Raw genomic sequence first — 17,450 nt, 5'->3', positions numbered from 1 at the left:
CCGGTATTGCCGCCGCACACTCCTGCCGTCTCGCATTTAGGGGATAATGCTTTGTTTTCCCCTCCTAATGCGCAATTTCGCGTGGGCGGGATAGCAGCATAGCTCAACGGCCTCCTTTATTGGTACATTGACAGCCATCAGCCTCTCAAAATATATCTGCGCCTCCTTGGCTTCCTCCATTGATCCTAAGGAAAACACAAACCAATATTTAATACAATTAAGGCCGCTTAAGTTTGGCACACACAATACTTCGTAAAACTTTAAATACTTACCGCCAAATTGAATCACGCGCACTTTTTCCTCACGACCTTCCCACGTGATTGTGAAATCCTCATTGACTGTGGGTAATTGATGTATTTGGCCATGTCCTTCGCGGCCGCCGTCGTGCTATCACTGTAGAAGTGTATAACACCACAGCTTTTCTTCCGCCTCTCCCTCTCGCTCCTCCGGATGCTGAAGTTGGTGCACCAACTTTCCAGGGAGCTCTCATCGTGCATCTCCATATCTCTCAAAAGTTCTAAGTCAAAAAAATTCTTCTCTACGCACAGGGCCTCCTCGCTACAGCTCGGCAATTAATATGGCGGCGTACATGGGAGCAAACGGGACGGCGCGAGTGAGGGGATGGTGCGCTCGAAATTAGACAGGATGTTTCGTCTACTCCTCTGCGCGTAGACTTATTTAGACCATTGAACACTGTTCACAATGAGGGGCTTCTATTGGCAACTGGAGCTTTCAGGACTTCTCCGGTCTTGAGTGTATACTCAGATGCTGGGGAGCCCTCGTTGACTGCACGCCGAAACATCCTCATGTGCAACTATGCTGCTAAAATTCTAACAATGAGAGGGCACCCTAGTTTTAATATTATTTTCAACCCATGTTTTATTAATATTTTTAACAGGCGGCCTGGGGCATTTATACCCTTAAGTATTGCATTTAATAATTTTATCTTTGACAGTGGGTTTATACTCCCAGAAGTGTACCCCATTCGGAAAATGCACCTTGGCAGTTACCATTTCCACAAGCCAGCTTTGTGCTCCATAAAAATCAAAAATCATTGACAACTGCCGCGGAATGCCAGCGTAGCTTCAAGTAAATAATGCACCGCCATCCCGACTTCATCCCTGTTTACACGGACGGATCGAAGTAGGAGCGTGCGTGCGGGTGTGCAGTGAGCTCGTCACACCTTGGAACCCTCAAGGCCAAGCTCAGTCCCCTGTGTAGCGGGAACACTGCAGAGCTGTTCGCCATGAAGATGGCTCTAGGGGGATTTAGGGTGCCTTCATAGCTCGGCGTTGCGTACTTGGGGGCGGAGCTAACTCATCGCAGCAAGTTGGAGCCCTTCACAGCTCTGCGTTGAGAAAACAAATGAAAGGCAAAGAGCGTCGGCTCCTAAAAATCAGCCTGTGAGCATACCATCTTATGATTTCGAACTAAACGCACAATACATATGTTGTTTTCTGCATGTTAACGCAAAATCATTTCTTAAAATGTCCTTCTCAACTATAAATATCATTTGAAGTTAATATGGCGACCATAAAGTCGATAATAATGCATGTAGTGATGGCCCTTGCCTATGCATTATTATTACCTTTAAATTTTATTTCTTAACTCGGAATATTCGAAAAATAGCTAATTACATACACTCAATGAACATGAGTAACGTGGAATGTTATCAGGAATATTTATTAATGATAACTGTTGTTCAAACAGATTGTCCTAGTCATGTTATCTAAATAGCTCTGAGTAGATCATGAGGGCACAATTATTGGATATAAAATGGATTTTAAACGACCTTAGTCACCAACAAGCACTTCTCACGCTGTATTTAGCTTTTGATACCATTTACGGGTATGTGTTACGCTAATCTATGCTCCTCAGTGATTGTAATCTAATGTAGGGTTAACATTTGTCATATGTTTAGGAAAGATACGAAATATCTAAGCTGAACACTTCAAAATAATAGTAAATAATGAAATAAATAGCATTTGCCACTCCCATTAGAGCTAATCTTGCATATTGGTATACCCAGAAACAAACACCATTTCGAAATCGTCGGCGTACTGCCGCCTTGACGCAGAGAAAATCCGACAGGTTCAGTTTTTCTGCGACGACGCAGCGAGCTGGAGACGTGACGTCATCAATTCTCAAAGACGGGCTCTGATTGGCTCGCTAGCCGCGGCGTCAACGCAACGCCGAACTGTGAAGGCCCCCTAAGTGAACCAGCGACTCCAAGAACGCCCTGCAGGCCATTTCCAGTTTTTCTCCTTGTCACCCAATCGTCCAGGAAATACAAAACAAACTACGGTCTATTAGCCCCATCATATTTGATGAGAGGTTCTTACCAGGTTTTATTTAGTGGTGCAGTTTCTAAATGTCCTATGAGTTTAAAGTTACTCTAGTATCTTCTTTTTTAATGAAAATTTTTAATTTTAAAATTTACGATGGAAATAGCATTGTTACAATGTGTTTCACAATACTTAAATGTTACAATTTTCAGAAAATAATCACTTAAAGAATTTTACATCAGGTGAAATTTACTCTTGTTAACCCTACCAGAACATTGCACCTGATACAAGAAATTAATGGGCATAAACCAATCACTTTGCAACATTTAAATAATTTAAAAATTTCAATTTACAGAAAATAATCACTTTTAGACATTGTAATAAGGCGATATTTACTCTTGTTAATCCTACTTAGAAACAAAACCATCCGAGTCACTTAAGTCATAATTTTCATCTATTGATGGCAATAGAACATTCATAACTTCGGGTGGGTAAGGGGCATTCTTCACTTTTTTCGATTAACTTTTTGAAGATATTATAGGATCTGATGATACGAAAAGAATGTTCAAGAGGTTTTCATTTACCGTAGCAGTAGAGATTTTCCTCTTGTTGCTCTCCCTGTAACGCCTAATATCTGACTCGGACCCCGTGGCTCTTTGGATAAAACTCCAATTAGTAAGGGAGCCGCACGAATGATATAACTACCATGAATTAGCATTTTATGCACAGATTCTGGCATATAATGCCATCCGTATAGCTGCACGCACATCCTTGCCGTCTCCAAAGCGTATTGCTTAAAAGCTTCCACATCAACTGCGCGTTTTGACGCCACTGTTTTCAACACGATACCTAATCTTTGTATTAGTTCCTTGCTGATTCCAGCGATTTCTGAAGACAAATCTGGTAGGGCGAAAAGTCTCCTCGCTGCATTGCCATTATTCGTGGAGCCAGTTCCCTGCTTCGGAATGTCCACAATCAACCCCGTTTCTACTCTAAATCTGTCCTGGATACACTTCTTTCGTGCTGAAAGAATGGATTTATCTTCGGCGGTTTTAATTTGCAATTTTTTAATGTGAACTCTATACAAAATGTGAAGCATATACTCAGAACTCCTTATCCAGGCGTGAAGAGGTGAAAGGCCAAACTGGAATACATCTGTGTTTACGGGTCGTAACAATAATTGTTTTATGTCATTCATTTGGCAAGGAGTCGCTTTAGAGACATAGCAGGTCTGGGAAGAAATATCAGTCATGGAACTTACGGCTTGACCATCGACAAAACCACATGATGATCAACTACCACATCAAACCAAAGGGACGGTCTAAATTTATTTATCTTTACGTCCATGTATCCATTTTCCTCAACGATTAAATTACTAGTTTCCTTTTTAAAAGAGAACTTGAGCGGTCTGCAATATCTTGGCGAAGATGGCCGTGGATTCTTCCATCCGGTCAAGTCACTCGATGGCATATACAGACGCAATGGCACAATTGTGATACAAAATAAATCACTGGTCGTGACTTCATTGTGGGCTGCTTTATGTTTGTGACTGGAGTGAGTACTGCTACCGTGCGTTTGCTAATTATAGTAAAAAATGGCGTACTTGATTTCTCCTTTGTCAATCCTGATTTACTTTGACGAAGGATTGTTTTCCGGCTCCCATTGCGCTGAGGTCGGATTTTCAGTTGTACGGGTGTCAAGGTTAAGGTTCCCAGTCACGTTTAGTAAGAACAAACCGTTCTCACAATTTGGCTATTTCCGTTTTCCTATGGTGTTACGGGTAGTGTCCACAATACCCATTACCTCATTCCGGATCGAAGTTTCTAGCCATTACAGTGGATTGCATTGGAAAGAAATCCGCCAGAACAGCACTATCTTATGCTACAACTCATTGCCTATTCAATATTCATTTCCACGTTATTTATCCACACTTAAATATTTGACTTTTGTCCAGCCAGATCGGTCCTTCCGACCACTGTGCGGCGGTTTTGGAGCGCGGGCACAACAATCTTCCCGGCGGTAGGTGCAGTTAAAATCTCCCACTAGAATACCTTTCCCCGTGTAGCAAAGTAAATATGGCAGCATCGTTTAATTAAATAATATATCTGTCCACGCTCCGCTACGCGCACGCAAGAGCATAGACGTTTACCACATACAACACTTTTACGTCTCGCACGCGCAGGGAGATAATATTCCCTGACGGATGGAATCTAATATTAGAGACTAAAAGTCCAGTCTTCACTAGGATCGTGGTGCCACGATTTGGGCCATCACAATTCGTGAATGGCCTGTAGAGGGGGTCTGGCCAAACGACCCCCTCCATCGTCTCTTGCAGACATGCCACGTCGATATTTAATCTCTTTAGCACGTCTACTATCAATGAGATCTTCAGGGGGTTGAAAACCCCGCAATATTAAACGTTAAAAAATTCATATTTAGCCAGTGGGCAGGAAACCTGTTAAGGCTGTGATAACTTACCATCTATTTTTAATTGCTTTGCTCGTTTTCTCTTGGCTTCTCTTTTCGCCGATCCGGGCCGGGATCTAGAGCGAAGTGTCTGTGGTGGCAGCGGCAGTGACTCCTCTTCCTGGAAATCCCCGCTATCGTCCTCGCAGGCGCGTTCATTGTCTGGCGTCCTGTCCCGTCGGTGTTCAGCCGGAGCAGGGATGGAAATGGGAGGGTGGCCGTCTCGCTGACGTCCGAGATATTGGAAGGGGAGGGAGCGGGAAGCGGGTCACATCCCCTCCATTAATTGTCTTTCACTCAGGTCGTTTATTTTACCCCTCACTTCCACTAAAACCTTCAAAATATTTTTAATCATTTCCTCTCCTGCAAATAAAAGTGGGTGAAACCCCATTATAAATTAGAAAAAGAAGTTCTAACCCTGGCTAATGACTTACCAGAATTTTCAACAGAAGTTCGAGATGCACTCGATGCTACTGGGGTAGCATGTTCCAGCTGCACAGTGGGGCATCTGGGAAAAGGTGCAAGTGAGGTTATCTAATCTTCGGACTCACTGGTCCATTGTCTTTTCGGTATCCTCTTTCTTTTTCATATGGGTGTCTCATCTTCTGTTCCTGGGTCAGTTTTCTCTTCTGCAGCCTTTAGTTTCTTTCTTGCTCTTGCAAAATCATCTGTAATATGAAGAGATTTTTTTGTTAATTTCTTTTCATTAATTGTGGTATGTCATGATATCGTTTTTAAAATTCTAAATTACCAAAAGCCTTAAACCAAAGATACTTTCTTAAGAAAAATTAAATGAACAGCCATGCTGACTCATACAGAAAACTGAATTTAAAATTTTAAATTTACAAAAGATACTTGCCCGAAGATCCCATAATCCTGTGGAAAATATGGAGAGCCCAGTCTGGATTAGGACTCTCCATTGACTGAACATTGTACTATGCAGTTGTACTGGTGAAGTTGGGCCAGTATGCTTTTCTCCAGTGTGGACCCAGTTTCTAAATATCAACTGCAGACCATCCGGGAACTCCACAACCCGGAATTTTCCACTGTGAAGATCCATTTTCCTGAGCCCAATTGAAACAATCAGTATCACCAAAATTTTTCATGCCAAACATTTCATTGAGCACTTGATCGAATAACTTAATGCAAATAAAATGTTCAACACCTGAATGCAATTAATCAAACGATTATTCATCAGAATTATTACCTTACTATCTACTCCTCCTAAAGGTGAAGAAGCGGAAAAACTACACAATCTGCTCTGCTTTGTGGGAAGATAGCACTTTTCATTTCTACATCAGATATAGGCCACATTTTGCTCTCTGAGAGCTCTTTACAAATATGAATGCCAAGAAAAGATGATTTACAAGGAGATACAAAGACATCCTGCTTAACCAAAAATTCTTGACCAATCATAACTTGACAGCCTTGAACTTGGCTGAGTGCAAAATTCTTGACTAGAACAATGCTGCCTCCAACTGTCTGACAACAGTTATCTCCTTTTTTTTGAAGCTATAACTGTGTACCCTGGCACTCCGTACGGTGGCACTGAGGGTTAGAACACCCTTGAGGCAGAGGACCATCATTATGTTCGTACCCAAACACAATATCTGCTCGCTTGTCCATTGGTCCCCTCACGTGGTTTAGCTTTTCCATTTTCAGATACCGACGGCTCAGCTGCTGTAGAGGCCTCTCAGACTTCCTTAAGCTCCTCTTCAATATATGGAGATAACTCTCAAACTTGAAAGCGCTAAAGTTGTCCAATTACCCTAATTTTTCCACGTCATCCACCTAATGAAGGAGACAATGAACATAGTGTGACACATAATGCTGACCATACAGATGTCCAAATGACAGCACAAAATGTTCCAACACTTCTCCTGCATAACATCTTTACTTAAGAAGTCTTTTGCAGCATAGTGTTGAGATTACCACATGTAATGTTAGAAAGTTCAAGTACGAATCATAATTTAAAACAGATTTTAGGACCAAGGGTCCAGAGTACAGGAGAAACTGCCTAAATTCAGTATCTTCCACTGCTGCACAAATTTCAATTACCTTGCTTTCCGAGCAAACTCTTTGGGAAGAAACGGCTTAATGGTGTCCTCCAAGGTGGTAGATATTTTCACTACGTATTTATTTTGCAAGTGAACAAATAATTTGCCACTTACAAGCTAGATGCTCCTTAAATCTTTCAGGTCAGGGTTATTTCCTGGGAGATAGTTCGTATCCATGCTCCCAATATATAATAACGACATATAGGGATAATGGCCATCTCACAAGAGCCCAAAGAAATTTTAATTTTATCATTTCATAGTAGTGTGCGAATAACTGTAGAGCATGCATTTGGATGGTTGAGGCAGAGGTTCCGGCAACTCTACTATCTGAAAGAGAGTTGCATTGTTGAGCTGGTCAAGACTGCTGCATCTTGCACAATATTGCAGATATTGAAGATTGAGATGGTTTTGATGAGCCTCTGCCAGAGGATCATCCAGATAGGGATGGAGAAGCCCTTCAGAACCGGCCAGATGCAGATGAAGTTGTGGATTATTATGGAGACCCAATTGATGCTGAAGGGGGAAAAATTCTTCTGGACGAAAGTTGCAGACCATTGGCAATGAGAGGGGTAAATTTGTAAATAGTAATTCCAGCTGGATTGGATAAAAAAGAAGTATCTGTTACAGCTCCGTAGATGGTGGGATAGGCCAGGAATAAGCCGAAAATTAAAAGTAGACTTCATTGATTTAACTTTCACATGGTTGACCCTAATACCATTGAACGAAGCCAGGAATCACTCCTATAGCTAGGCATCGACTCTGTCGTGATATTCATCATGAAATGACAGAGACAGAGAAATAAAATAAAAGTAAGCAACACCATTCACTTTCTTTATTAAGTAGCTGCTGAAGCAAAAGTACTTGCTTACTTAGCAGATGATTTTTATCTGCCCAAAGAGCATTGCTTGCTCTTAGAGCTCAATGCTCTTTTTTATTCCTTCGAGGATTAAAACGTCTCTCTTCCTTTGCTCCTATGCCTGCCTGGCTACCTCCACTTCGAGGGCATGGAAAGCATGGAAATTGCCATCCTGACCGTCAAAAACACAATCACTCAAAAGCACAATCACTCAAAAGCACAATCACTCAAACACACAATCACCCAAAAACACAATCACCCAAACACACAATCACCCAAACACACAATCACCCAAACACACAATCACCCAAACACACAATCACCCAAACACACAATCACCCAAACACACAATCACCCAAACACACAATCACCCAAACACACAATCACCCAAACACACAATCACCCAAACACACAATCACCCAAACACACAATCACCCAAACACACAATCACTCAAACACACAATCACTCCCCCGCACGGGGGGAGGAGAGTTATCTCTTCCTTTGGGGAGCCGCGCCCCCACGGACCCGAGCCCACCGAGGAGAAAAGCTCGTTAAAAAACCCCGTCGCTCGCTTGGATAGTGTCCAGACAGCATGTGACTCTGCTGCTCTGAGTAGCCGTAAGATCTGGCGTCCAGAATCACCCACGTGTTTGCCGTGCGTGGAGACCCGTACGTGGGGGAGAAGGGGATCCTGGTGGGTGAGCTCTCCGGCACCCAGCTGGGCGTCGGATACCCGGTATGGGCCGGAGTTCAACACCCCACTTCGGCCCTGGATTCCCCGCAAAACGGGCGGCCGAGAAGAGCCCAGCTCGGTCAATCGGCTCCTGGCGGCTGGGGAGCTTGGCGGCTCCTTCCGAGCGTACGCCAGGACGGGTTAGTGCTGGAGATATGGGGGTCTCCGTAGGGCGGCTGAAGGCGTGTGGGTTCGGAGGGCCCCCGCGCTGGAGGTTCTAACCCGAAAGAGACCCCCTTTCGAAGGTTCCTATGTCCCTTGGGTAGCCCTGGCGACCACACCGAATCTCGGTGTGGCGTCCCGAATGTGTGGCTCCGTGGTGGGTGGGGAGCCCAGGGGATGAAATATAACGTAGTATGGAGTCTGAAATTCTTCCTCCACCAAAGAGATCCCGCCCGGACACGGGCGGAGGAGAACAGTTATTCGAAAGAGCAAAACGGTTTCTGTCATTGAAATGCTCCAAGGACGGCGAAAATTTGAAAAAGGTTTCTCCCTTCTTCATTAAAAAAGCACTTCAAGCCATCATTCCAGGAGAGCCAAACTCAGTAAAAAAACTTAGAGATGGTTCCCTATTAATCGAAACAGCCAATAACGTACAAGCCGAAAAATTGTTAAAAGTAGAAAAGTTGCACGATATACCAATCAATGTCGAGATCCACCGTACTCTAAATACATCTAGGGGTGTGATCAGCCACTACGACCTACTATATGTCGAACCAGACGAAATTAAGAAGGAGATGGCTTCCCAGGGTGTCATTGATTGTCGACGACTTACAACGAAGCGTAACGGTGAAGTGATTAATACTACCTCGGTAATCCTCACGTTCGGTTTGGATAAAATCCCGAGCAAAGTCTACCTAGGCTATGAATCGGTACCTGTGAGACCTTTCTTTCCCAACCCGATGCGTTGCTTTCAATGCCAAAAATTCGGCCACATCGCACCCCGATGTGAGGGCAAGAACACCTGCCCGCGCTGTGGCAAGGACAAGCATGACGGTGAGAAATGTTCATCGGAGCCTTTCTGCGTCAACTGCGAGGGCACGCATCCATCGTACTCCCGAGATTGTCCCGTCATGAAAGATGAAAGGAGGATAATGGAAATAAAGACCCTGGAAAGAATCCCCTATTCCGAGGCACGAATGAAATACCGGTCACAGATGGCCCCAACATTTTCAAAATCGTATTCGCAAATAGTCGCAACCACCACTAAAAAAACTACATGCACCATCTCTACTCAGACTTATAATGATTTTCGCATTGAGAGCACGAAGATGCCCATACGAGAACCAAAAAAAACAGAAAAGCAAATTAATAAAGTCACAGACAGGAAAAGTCATTCTAAGGCGGTTTCCCCTAAGAAAAACCCAAAATCTACTTCTGAGGATGCTGGGAATAAGCGGGATAAAACACCCCCACCCACATCCTCTAAAGATGCACAATATGATGCCATGGAAGAAGACCTCTGTGTCTCGGACACAGAAGTGTTCCAGGCCAGGATAAAGCAGAGGAAACAGCGGTTAAAACGTTGATCCTCCGCTCACTGTGTACATACGTACATTTCCAGTTTTTAACCTATTTATTTATTTATTTATTTTAACAATTTAAACCATGTATTTTATTCTACAATGGAATATGAATGGTTTTTATAGGCACAAGGAGGAGCTGGTTGTTTTAATTAGAGACTATAACCCCGTCTGCATATGCCTGCAAGAGACGCATTTTAAGCTGACAGACAAGACCGTTTTAAAAGGTTTTAAATATTTTAGACTTGACGACACCAGTGGTCAGCGAGCCCAGGGTGGAGTGGCAATTGCTATTCGGGAGGCCCTATACACCTCACGAGTGCAATTGGACACTCCGCTGCAGGCAATTGCAGTGACAGTACACGCACCCGAGGCAATTACTCTCTGCAACGTATATCTGCCGGAAGGTGCACCAGTGAGTCGAGTTAATTTAGAATCCCTCGTTCGTCAGTTACCTCGGCCCTATGTTTTAATGGGTGACTTCAACGCACACGACACCCTATGGGGTAGCACAAGAACTCAGTGCAATCAAAGGGGACACATAGTCACAAATTTTATCAATGACCTTAACTTGTTTTTACTAAACACCGGTGAAAAAACTCGATTCAACAGGTTCAACGGTACCTTCTCGTGTATCGACTTAAGTATTTCGACAGGTGGCCTAATGCGTAGGCTTGAGTGGTCCGTACATAAAGATTTATGCGGTAGCGACCACTACCCTATTTTAATTACTAAAGGTGGCGGTTTTATCCACCGTCCGACTCAACCAAGCAATTGGGTTGTCCGCAAGGCCAATTGGTCTCTTTTTAAAAGAAATTTTTATTTTAACCACGACGACAATGTGAATGGTGTGGGGAACATAAAAGTACTCACAGATAACATTCTAGAAGCCGCAAATTCCACCGTACCCCGTTCTAAATGCAAATCTCACAGGCCCACAGTTCCTTGGTGGAACGAGGAGTGCGCAAAAGCTATACAGGTGCGAAAGAGGGCACTCCGAATCTTTAGCAAATATCCTACGGCGACAAATCTCACCGCCTTCCGGCGCCTCAGAGCGAAAGCTCGGCAAGTGGTTAAGGAGGCCAAGAAAGCTTCGTGGGAGGAGTTTGTGTGTTCTATAAACCACAGGACTCCCATATCCAACATCTGGAGGAAGATTAAAAGCATCTCTGGCTCTAACCACAACCCTGCAATTTCATCCCTGAAGGAGACTGACCGAGTTCTGACGACACCTCCCGAAATAAGCGAGTGCTTTGGACGTCGACTTGCGGAGACGAGTCGTAACGGCAGCTACGACGAACCATTTAGAACACTGAAAGAGCAGAATGAGACGATACCTCTTACCTTTAACCCGAGAGACTCTGGCGAGGTTTACAACGACCCCTTTTCTCTGTGGGAGTTGACCTCCGCCATCCTCGAATCCCGTGACGGCTCACCAGGAATAGATAAGGTGCATAACGCTTTTCTAAGAAATGTTCCCAAAGAAGCACTCCCCCATATGCTGCGATCCCTTAACCAAATTTGGTCAGAGGGTAGTTTTCCAGACCCTTGGAGGGAGTCCATAGTCGTACCCATCCTTAAACAAGGAAAAGATGGATCGGACCCAAACAACTATAGACCGATATCTCTCACCAGCTGCGTATGCAAGGTGATGGAAAGAATGGTCAACCGTCGTCTCGTTTGGTGGTTGGAGCGGCGGAACCTTCTTTCGGATATCCAGTGCGGCTTTCGACGGGGTAGGTCAACCTCCGACCATCTCGTCAGGACTGACAGTTTCATTCAGGAAGCATTTCTCTTGCGGCAAAACGTAATTGGCGTGTTCTTCGACTTAGAGAAAGCGTATGACCGTGTTTGGCGGTACAAAATTCTGAAGACACTTGATAAATGGGGGTTTAAAGGAAATCTACCTATTTTCATTAAAAATTTTCTGTATGCCCGAGTTTTTAAAGTTAGAATAGGTGAATATCTATCTACCTTATATCCACAAGAAAATGGAGTACCCCAGGGGTCCGTACTGAGCGTGACCCTATTTGCCATTGCGATAAACGATGTGACCGAGTGTATCCGCTCCCCAGTTATGGGCTCCTTGTTTGTTGATGACCTCGCTATTTTCTGCAGGTCATCAAAATTAACGAATGCCTCTAGGCTGATCCAGCTGACTCTGAATAAGCTCTCCGTTTGGTCTCAGAGGAATGGATTCCGTTTCTCTACTGAGAAAACGAAATGCATTCACTTTTACCGAGGACGGGGTGTACAAGCCCCACCGTCCCTATATCTCAATGGTAATGAGCTTCCTTACGTTGAGAACGCCCGATTTCTGGGTATGACATTGGACCGGCGCCTGAATTGGCGCGAACATTTCCGAGCTCTAAGAGACAAATGCTTCAAAGTTCTGAACATTTTACGGTTTCTGTCACATTCGACATGGGGCGCGGATCGTACCTCAATGCTTATGCTGTATCGAGCATTAGTACGTTCAAGGCTAGACTACGGATCGATTGTGTACTCATCCGCCCGTGAGACCTACATGAAACCGCTCTCGACGGTTCATAATACGGGACTGCGTTTAGCAACCGGTGCCTTCAGGACCTCCCCTGTCTTGAGCATTTACGCCGATACAGGAGAGCCTCCCCTAGTCAATCGCAGAGAGACGTTGATGTGCAATTATGCCACAAAAATTTTATCCGCGCCGAACCACCCCTGTTTTAACATTATTTCTCACCCACTGCTTTTAGACCTTTTTAACCGAAAGACAAGATCCACTAAACCTCTAAGTGTTCGCTTCAGAAACCTAATCGCAGAACGCAATTTTACCTTGCCCGCCACGTACCCCACTGGGTACAGTAACGTGCCGCCGTGGTTAATTCCCCGACCAGCTTTGAGACTTGATCTTACTCGCTGCTCTAAATCTACTACTATGCCGGGAGAATACCAACAACTTTTCAAGGAATTCCGCGCCGAAAACTCCGAATTTACGTTCGTATACACTGACGGTTCCAAATCGGATACCGCCTGTGGGTGCGCTGTGGTATCCCCATATCATGGAGTCCTTAAGGCAAAATTGCATCCGTACTGCTCCACTTTTACGGCTGAGCTCACTGCCATTAGGATTGCTCTCCGATCCATTAAAAACAGTGTTGCGTCATTTATGATCTGTACAAATTCATACAGTGCTCTCCAATCCATATCTCTTTATTCTCCTTGTCACCCCATTGTTCAGGACATACAAAGCACTCTGTTATCCCTGAGTAAAAAAGGGACCACTATAAGCTTCGCTTGGGTCCCTGGACATGTGGGCATACCAGGGAATGAGAAAGCAGACTCTGCAGCCAAAGATGCGGTCAGGTCTCCGGATACAGATTTTCAGTTAATGCCAGCGGAAGATTTAGGGAATGCCATGAGGGGTATGATTAGACAAAATTGGAAGACGCAATGGCTCGAAATCCAAAATAACAAACTTCGGGAAATAAAGCCCGTAATAACTGCGTGGCAGACCTCTATAAGAAATGTCCGCAGGGAGGAAGTGGTTTTAACACGCTTAAGAATTGGTCACTGCTTATTAACCCATTCATACCTCTTCACCGAAGAGAGAATACAGCCCCAATGCTTAAATTGCGATTGTCCACTAACAGTGCGACATATCCTGACGGACTGTGCAAGATATCGTACTGCACGGGTGAATCACAACCTCGGAGTCAACCTAGCTGAGGTACTAGGAGACACTCCCGAAAACATTTCCCGACTGATAGCATTCCTACACTCAACTCGACTTTTCAATAAAATATAAATGATACTCTTGTAAATTATTGACACGTTAATTTCAGAACGGGCCTAATCCCCTTTATCAATACCAGTCAGTGAGTGGTGCAAAATGGCCTTAGCCGCCGACGCACCCTATAAAATAAACACTACTACACAATCACTCAAACACACAATCACTCAAACACACAATCACTCAAACACACAATCACTCAAACACACAATCACTCAAACACACAATCACTCAAACACACAATCACTCAAACACACAATCACACGATCACTCAAACACACGATCACTCAAACACACGATCACTCAAACACACGATCACTCACAAAACATACTCCGTGGGCTGAACTGCGGGAGGAATGCTCAAAATTGAGCGTTGGCAATGTCAGGGTATCATGAATTACCAATAAAACCCTCGCTACCCTTGTAACAACGGAATAGCATAATGTTCTTGCCCATCCAAGTGTGCAAAGACATTGATTAGACCTATGGACAAAATCCCACTAACAAGGAGGAAATTTGTAGAGTCAATCTTTCCCAAAGGCGTTGACGCATTAACCAGTATACAAGAGAATCACCCCAAAGAAATACATGGATAGATTGCCCAATGTTTTGTCAGGCAAACCTTAATGCACATGCAGTAAACCTGAAGATACTGTTTTAAACACTGGGGAGACACCTGTAATCACAAGCCAGAGTACGTGAAGGGAATCTGAAAAAAGTTAAAAAATCTCTATTAGACTTCATGCTACAACCATTTCTACCATATACATTTAAATTATGCTACACATTAAGCATAAGATATTGCCAGTCTTACTCTTTTTATTTTAGCTTTCTCAACTCCTCTAGGTGTTCACTAATAGCCTGAATTATTCTCCTTCTGGTCGTAACTCGTGGCTTCCCATTGAAACTCTCACCTAGGAGTAATCTGATTCCCTCAGTACGAGATATACTGAAAATCTCCACCAGCTTCTCCAAATCAATACCAGCTGTGGCCATTTTGGAAATCATTGAGCTTGAAATAACTCTCCCAAGGGTTTGTAATGTAGCCACCTTCTGCGCCTTCCTTACGGCTTGCAATTTCCTGTTATTCAGTTCCTGTAAAGATAAAGAATTAGTAAGGAGTACTTCATTACTTTTCTCAAAATGTCTTATGAGTCCATCGAGTAATTGGCAATCAATCATTACGTCATGGGTTCCACTCTTTATTCGTTGCCATTCCTCTCCTTGCAGGTATACCGATGCAAGCTCTTCGAGTTTTCTGCAACTACCCTGGCTAATGAGCTTCAATGAGTCAGTAATCCCATACACACTTTTCAAAAGATCGTCGTTGAGGTCCAACTTCTGCAGCCATAATAAAATGCGAGGAGCATCAAATCGGACCATGTTGTGCCCAACTAACACCACCCTTGACTCAAAACTGGATAGGAAACTGATGAATTTCTCACCAACAACCCTTGGAGGGGTTGTTTCAACTCTCTGGTTGTATAGGAAAAGTTCTCCATTAACAACCCTTCACCCTGTCTTCTCTGTCCCGTCTTCTCTGCTGCAATTGGATGGAATGTTTTGCTGGGCATCATGTTATAATTAAATCCATGTTGTCCACTTTTACATGCAAGGTGCTCAATAGATGCAGTGTAGGCAAACCCGGTGGTCTCAATGTCCACAATTACAAATGTCACCTCAGTTAGAGGTGGTGGCAATTCTCTTGTTGTCTCCTCTAATAAAGCACAGCCAAGATCAGCTTCCATGGCATATTGGTAACATATTCCCTCTCTACTTTCATGTGATGATATCTTTTGCTTCTGCAATGATTTCAGAAACAACCTACGTCGCTTCACAGGGACTGTTACTTGCCTCCTTACTTTGGCCTTTATTTTTTCTTCCATTCTGCTGGAATAGGACTTGGTGAGACTACCAGGGGAGATGTCCAGCTTCCCGTTTATACCAATAACATGTTTGGGGCCTAAATTCTTCTGGCAGGCAGCAGCAGCCACTCTTATATTCAAGGCAGCAGATGAACCATAGTGGCGGTTCTCAGGCCTTATTGCTACCGTTTGGTTGAAATACTCATTTGCCTGTGAAGAACCACCAGGAGCAATTGTACTAGATTCTGCTGCAAAACTTTCCAATACCTTTTCTAGGGCTGATTTAAGGGCACGCCCTTCAAGTGGTTTCCCACGGGGCAAACATTTGTGAGAGTAATTGTCAGTATCCCCTTTACAACACTCTACACACCCTTGGTGATCCCCAAAGGCATGATTGGCAATATTAATGATTTCCCTTCTTGTTCCCTTTTCATTTCCCCTGTTTTGGTCCACAGCATATGAGAATCATCTCTTCAAATATGGTGTAACATTTCTGCCCAATTGCTGCCGATGACTTGCAGAAGCTCGATATAGCCAAGCAGAGAAACGCTTCCTAGTATGGTTGATATCAGCCCATTTTTGCACAATGCTGTGACTCCCTTTGTACAGCTGCCAGCGTTGAAGAGTCACCATCTCTAATGAGAGTTCTCACTCGAACACCAGCAGTCAAAAAATATTCATTGCAGGATATTAATTTTGCTGCAGTATATGGCTCCATAGCTTTTGTGCTGCCACTCCAATTATTTCCGTAGTCATGATCGTTCTTGTCATGCCCCTGACTACACATGCACAGGTAGTGGTGCATACATCAAATGCAAGAAGTTTTTTGGAGCGGTATCCAATGACAGATCCATGCCCTGCAAATGCAAAAAGAAATTTTAATCGTTAACATATTATAGAGGAACAATTTATGCATAATTGATTTCCCAGAAAATATGATGAAACCAACCAGATTTACTGTCATATGACCGCCCATTGCCTCTCTTCTGCCACCCATAGTCATAAGAGGCAATGATATCTACCTCAGCCCCATCACTGTCATGTCTAGGAGACTCTTCACTAAGAGTCGTGGCTCTGAAATAAATTATGTTGACTGAATGAGATGCCATATATTAGCCAAAGAACAACATTCAGATTTCTTTTACTGGGTAGAATTGTTACTAAGGAATGGAAATAGTATAATGACAATGAAGGTAATCCACCACTTCACTTATGATGCTCCTGATTCAACATTAGATGCTCGTTCGATGCTTTGGGGAAGCACAATGCTGAGACTAAACTAAGCGCAATGGAGGACTTTGTTACAATGACAAAGGGCCTTAAATTTAATGGGAAAAGTTATTGGAAGCCTATCCAAACTGGTATACAGTTGGCTACCAAGACTGTTATGGCATTGCACAATGGTCTGGTGGTTAATGGCGACATGGAATACCTGTTGACATCCAGGTTGACCTCTGACACTGTGGAAAACCTTTTTTCACAGATGAGAGGTCAGGGGGATATGCATTCCACCCCTACTAAACTGAGACACAGTATCCAACTCATCAGTGTGTCTCAGTACCTCCATGTGCCTAAGTACTCCTCATACCTTTGCGACGATGATGAGTATTACCTTGATTTCCTGAAGCGGAAACCTGTACTTCCTGAGGATTTAGATGTGGGGGATAGTGAATTGCCAGTGGAGGAGGATTGGAATGACATCATTGACGAGAATGTCATGTATTATGCATGTGGATGGGATGTGTTTGCTGTGTTGAAGCCTTTACAGTGTGATGCATGTATTGATGCCTTAAGTCCCCACTGTCTTTAGAAAATTTGGCCCATGGTTGGACATGCACTGTGGAGAAGAAAAATCTTTGCCATCCCATAGCCTCCATTTTGCAGATTTTAAC

General features: G+C 43.7%; 1 protein-coding gene across 1 annotated transcript; it reads right to left on the bottom strand.

Annotated features, from left to right (window-relative positions):
- Positions 1-14,012: 14,012 nt before the first annotated feature.
- On the bottom strand, positions 14,013-16,363 carry LOC124164463. Its single transcript, XM_046541790.1, has 5 exons — positions 16,211-16,363; positions 15,139-15,768; positions 14,879-15,034; positions 14,608-14,788; positions 14,013-14,038 (listed from the first exon to the last, which is right to left on the bottom strand). The coding sequence occupies exons 1-5, from the start codon at positions 16,361-16,363 to the stop codon at positions 14,013-14,015; spliced, it is 1,146 nt and encodes a 381-aa protein (XP_046397746.1).
- Positions 16,364-17,450: the final 1,087 nt, after the last annotated feature.

This window comes from Ischnura elegans, chromosome 8 (genome assembly GCF_921293095.1).
Source record: "Ischnura elegans chromosome 8, ioIscEleg1.1, whole genome shotgun sequence".
In the NCBI taxonomy this organism is placed as follows: domain Eukaryota; kingdom Metazoa; phylum Arthropoda; class Insecta; order Odonata; family Coenagrionidae; genus Ischnura; species Ischnura elegans.
The sequence above is the reverse complement of the archived record's forward strand: the minus strand, read 5'-3'. Positions and strand labels throughout refer to the sequence as shown.

Coding starts and splice junctions, on each gene's coding strand:
- LOC124164463 (XM_046541790.1), bottom strand. CDS start 16,363: ATGCACCACTACCTGTGCATGTGTAGTCAGGGGCATGACAAGAACGAT. Junction 15,769..16,210: donor TTTTGACTGCTGGTGTTCGA/GTGAGAACTCTC, acceptor GGTTCTTCACAG/GCAAATGAGTATTTCAACCA. Junction 14,789..14,878: donor TAAAGAGTGGAACCCATGAC/GTAATGATTGAT, acceptor TTATCTTTACAG/GAACTGAATAACAGGAAATT.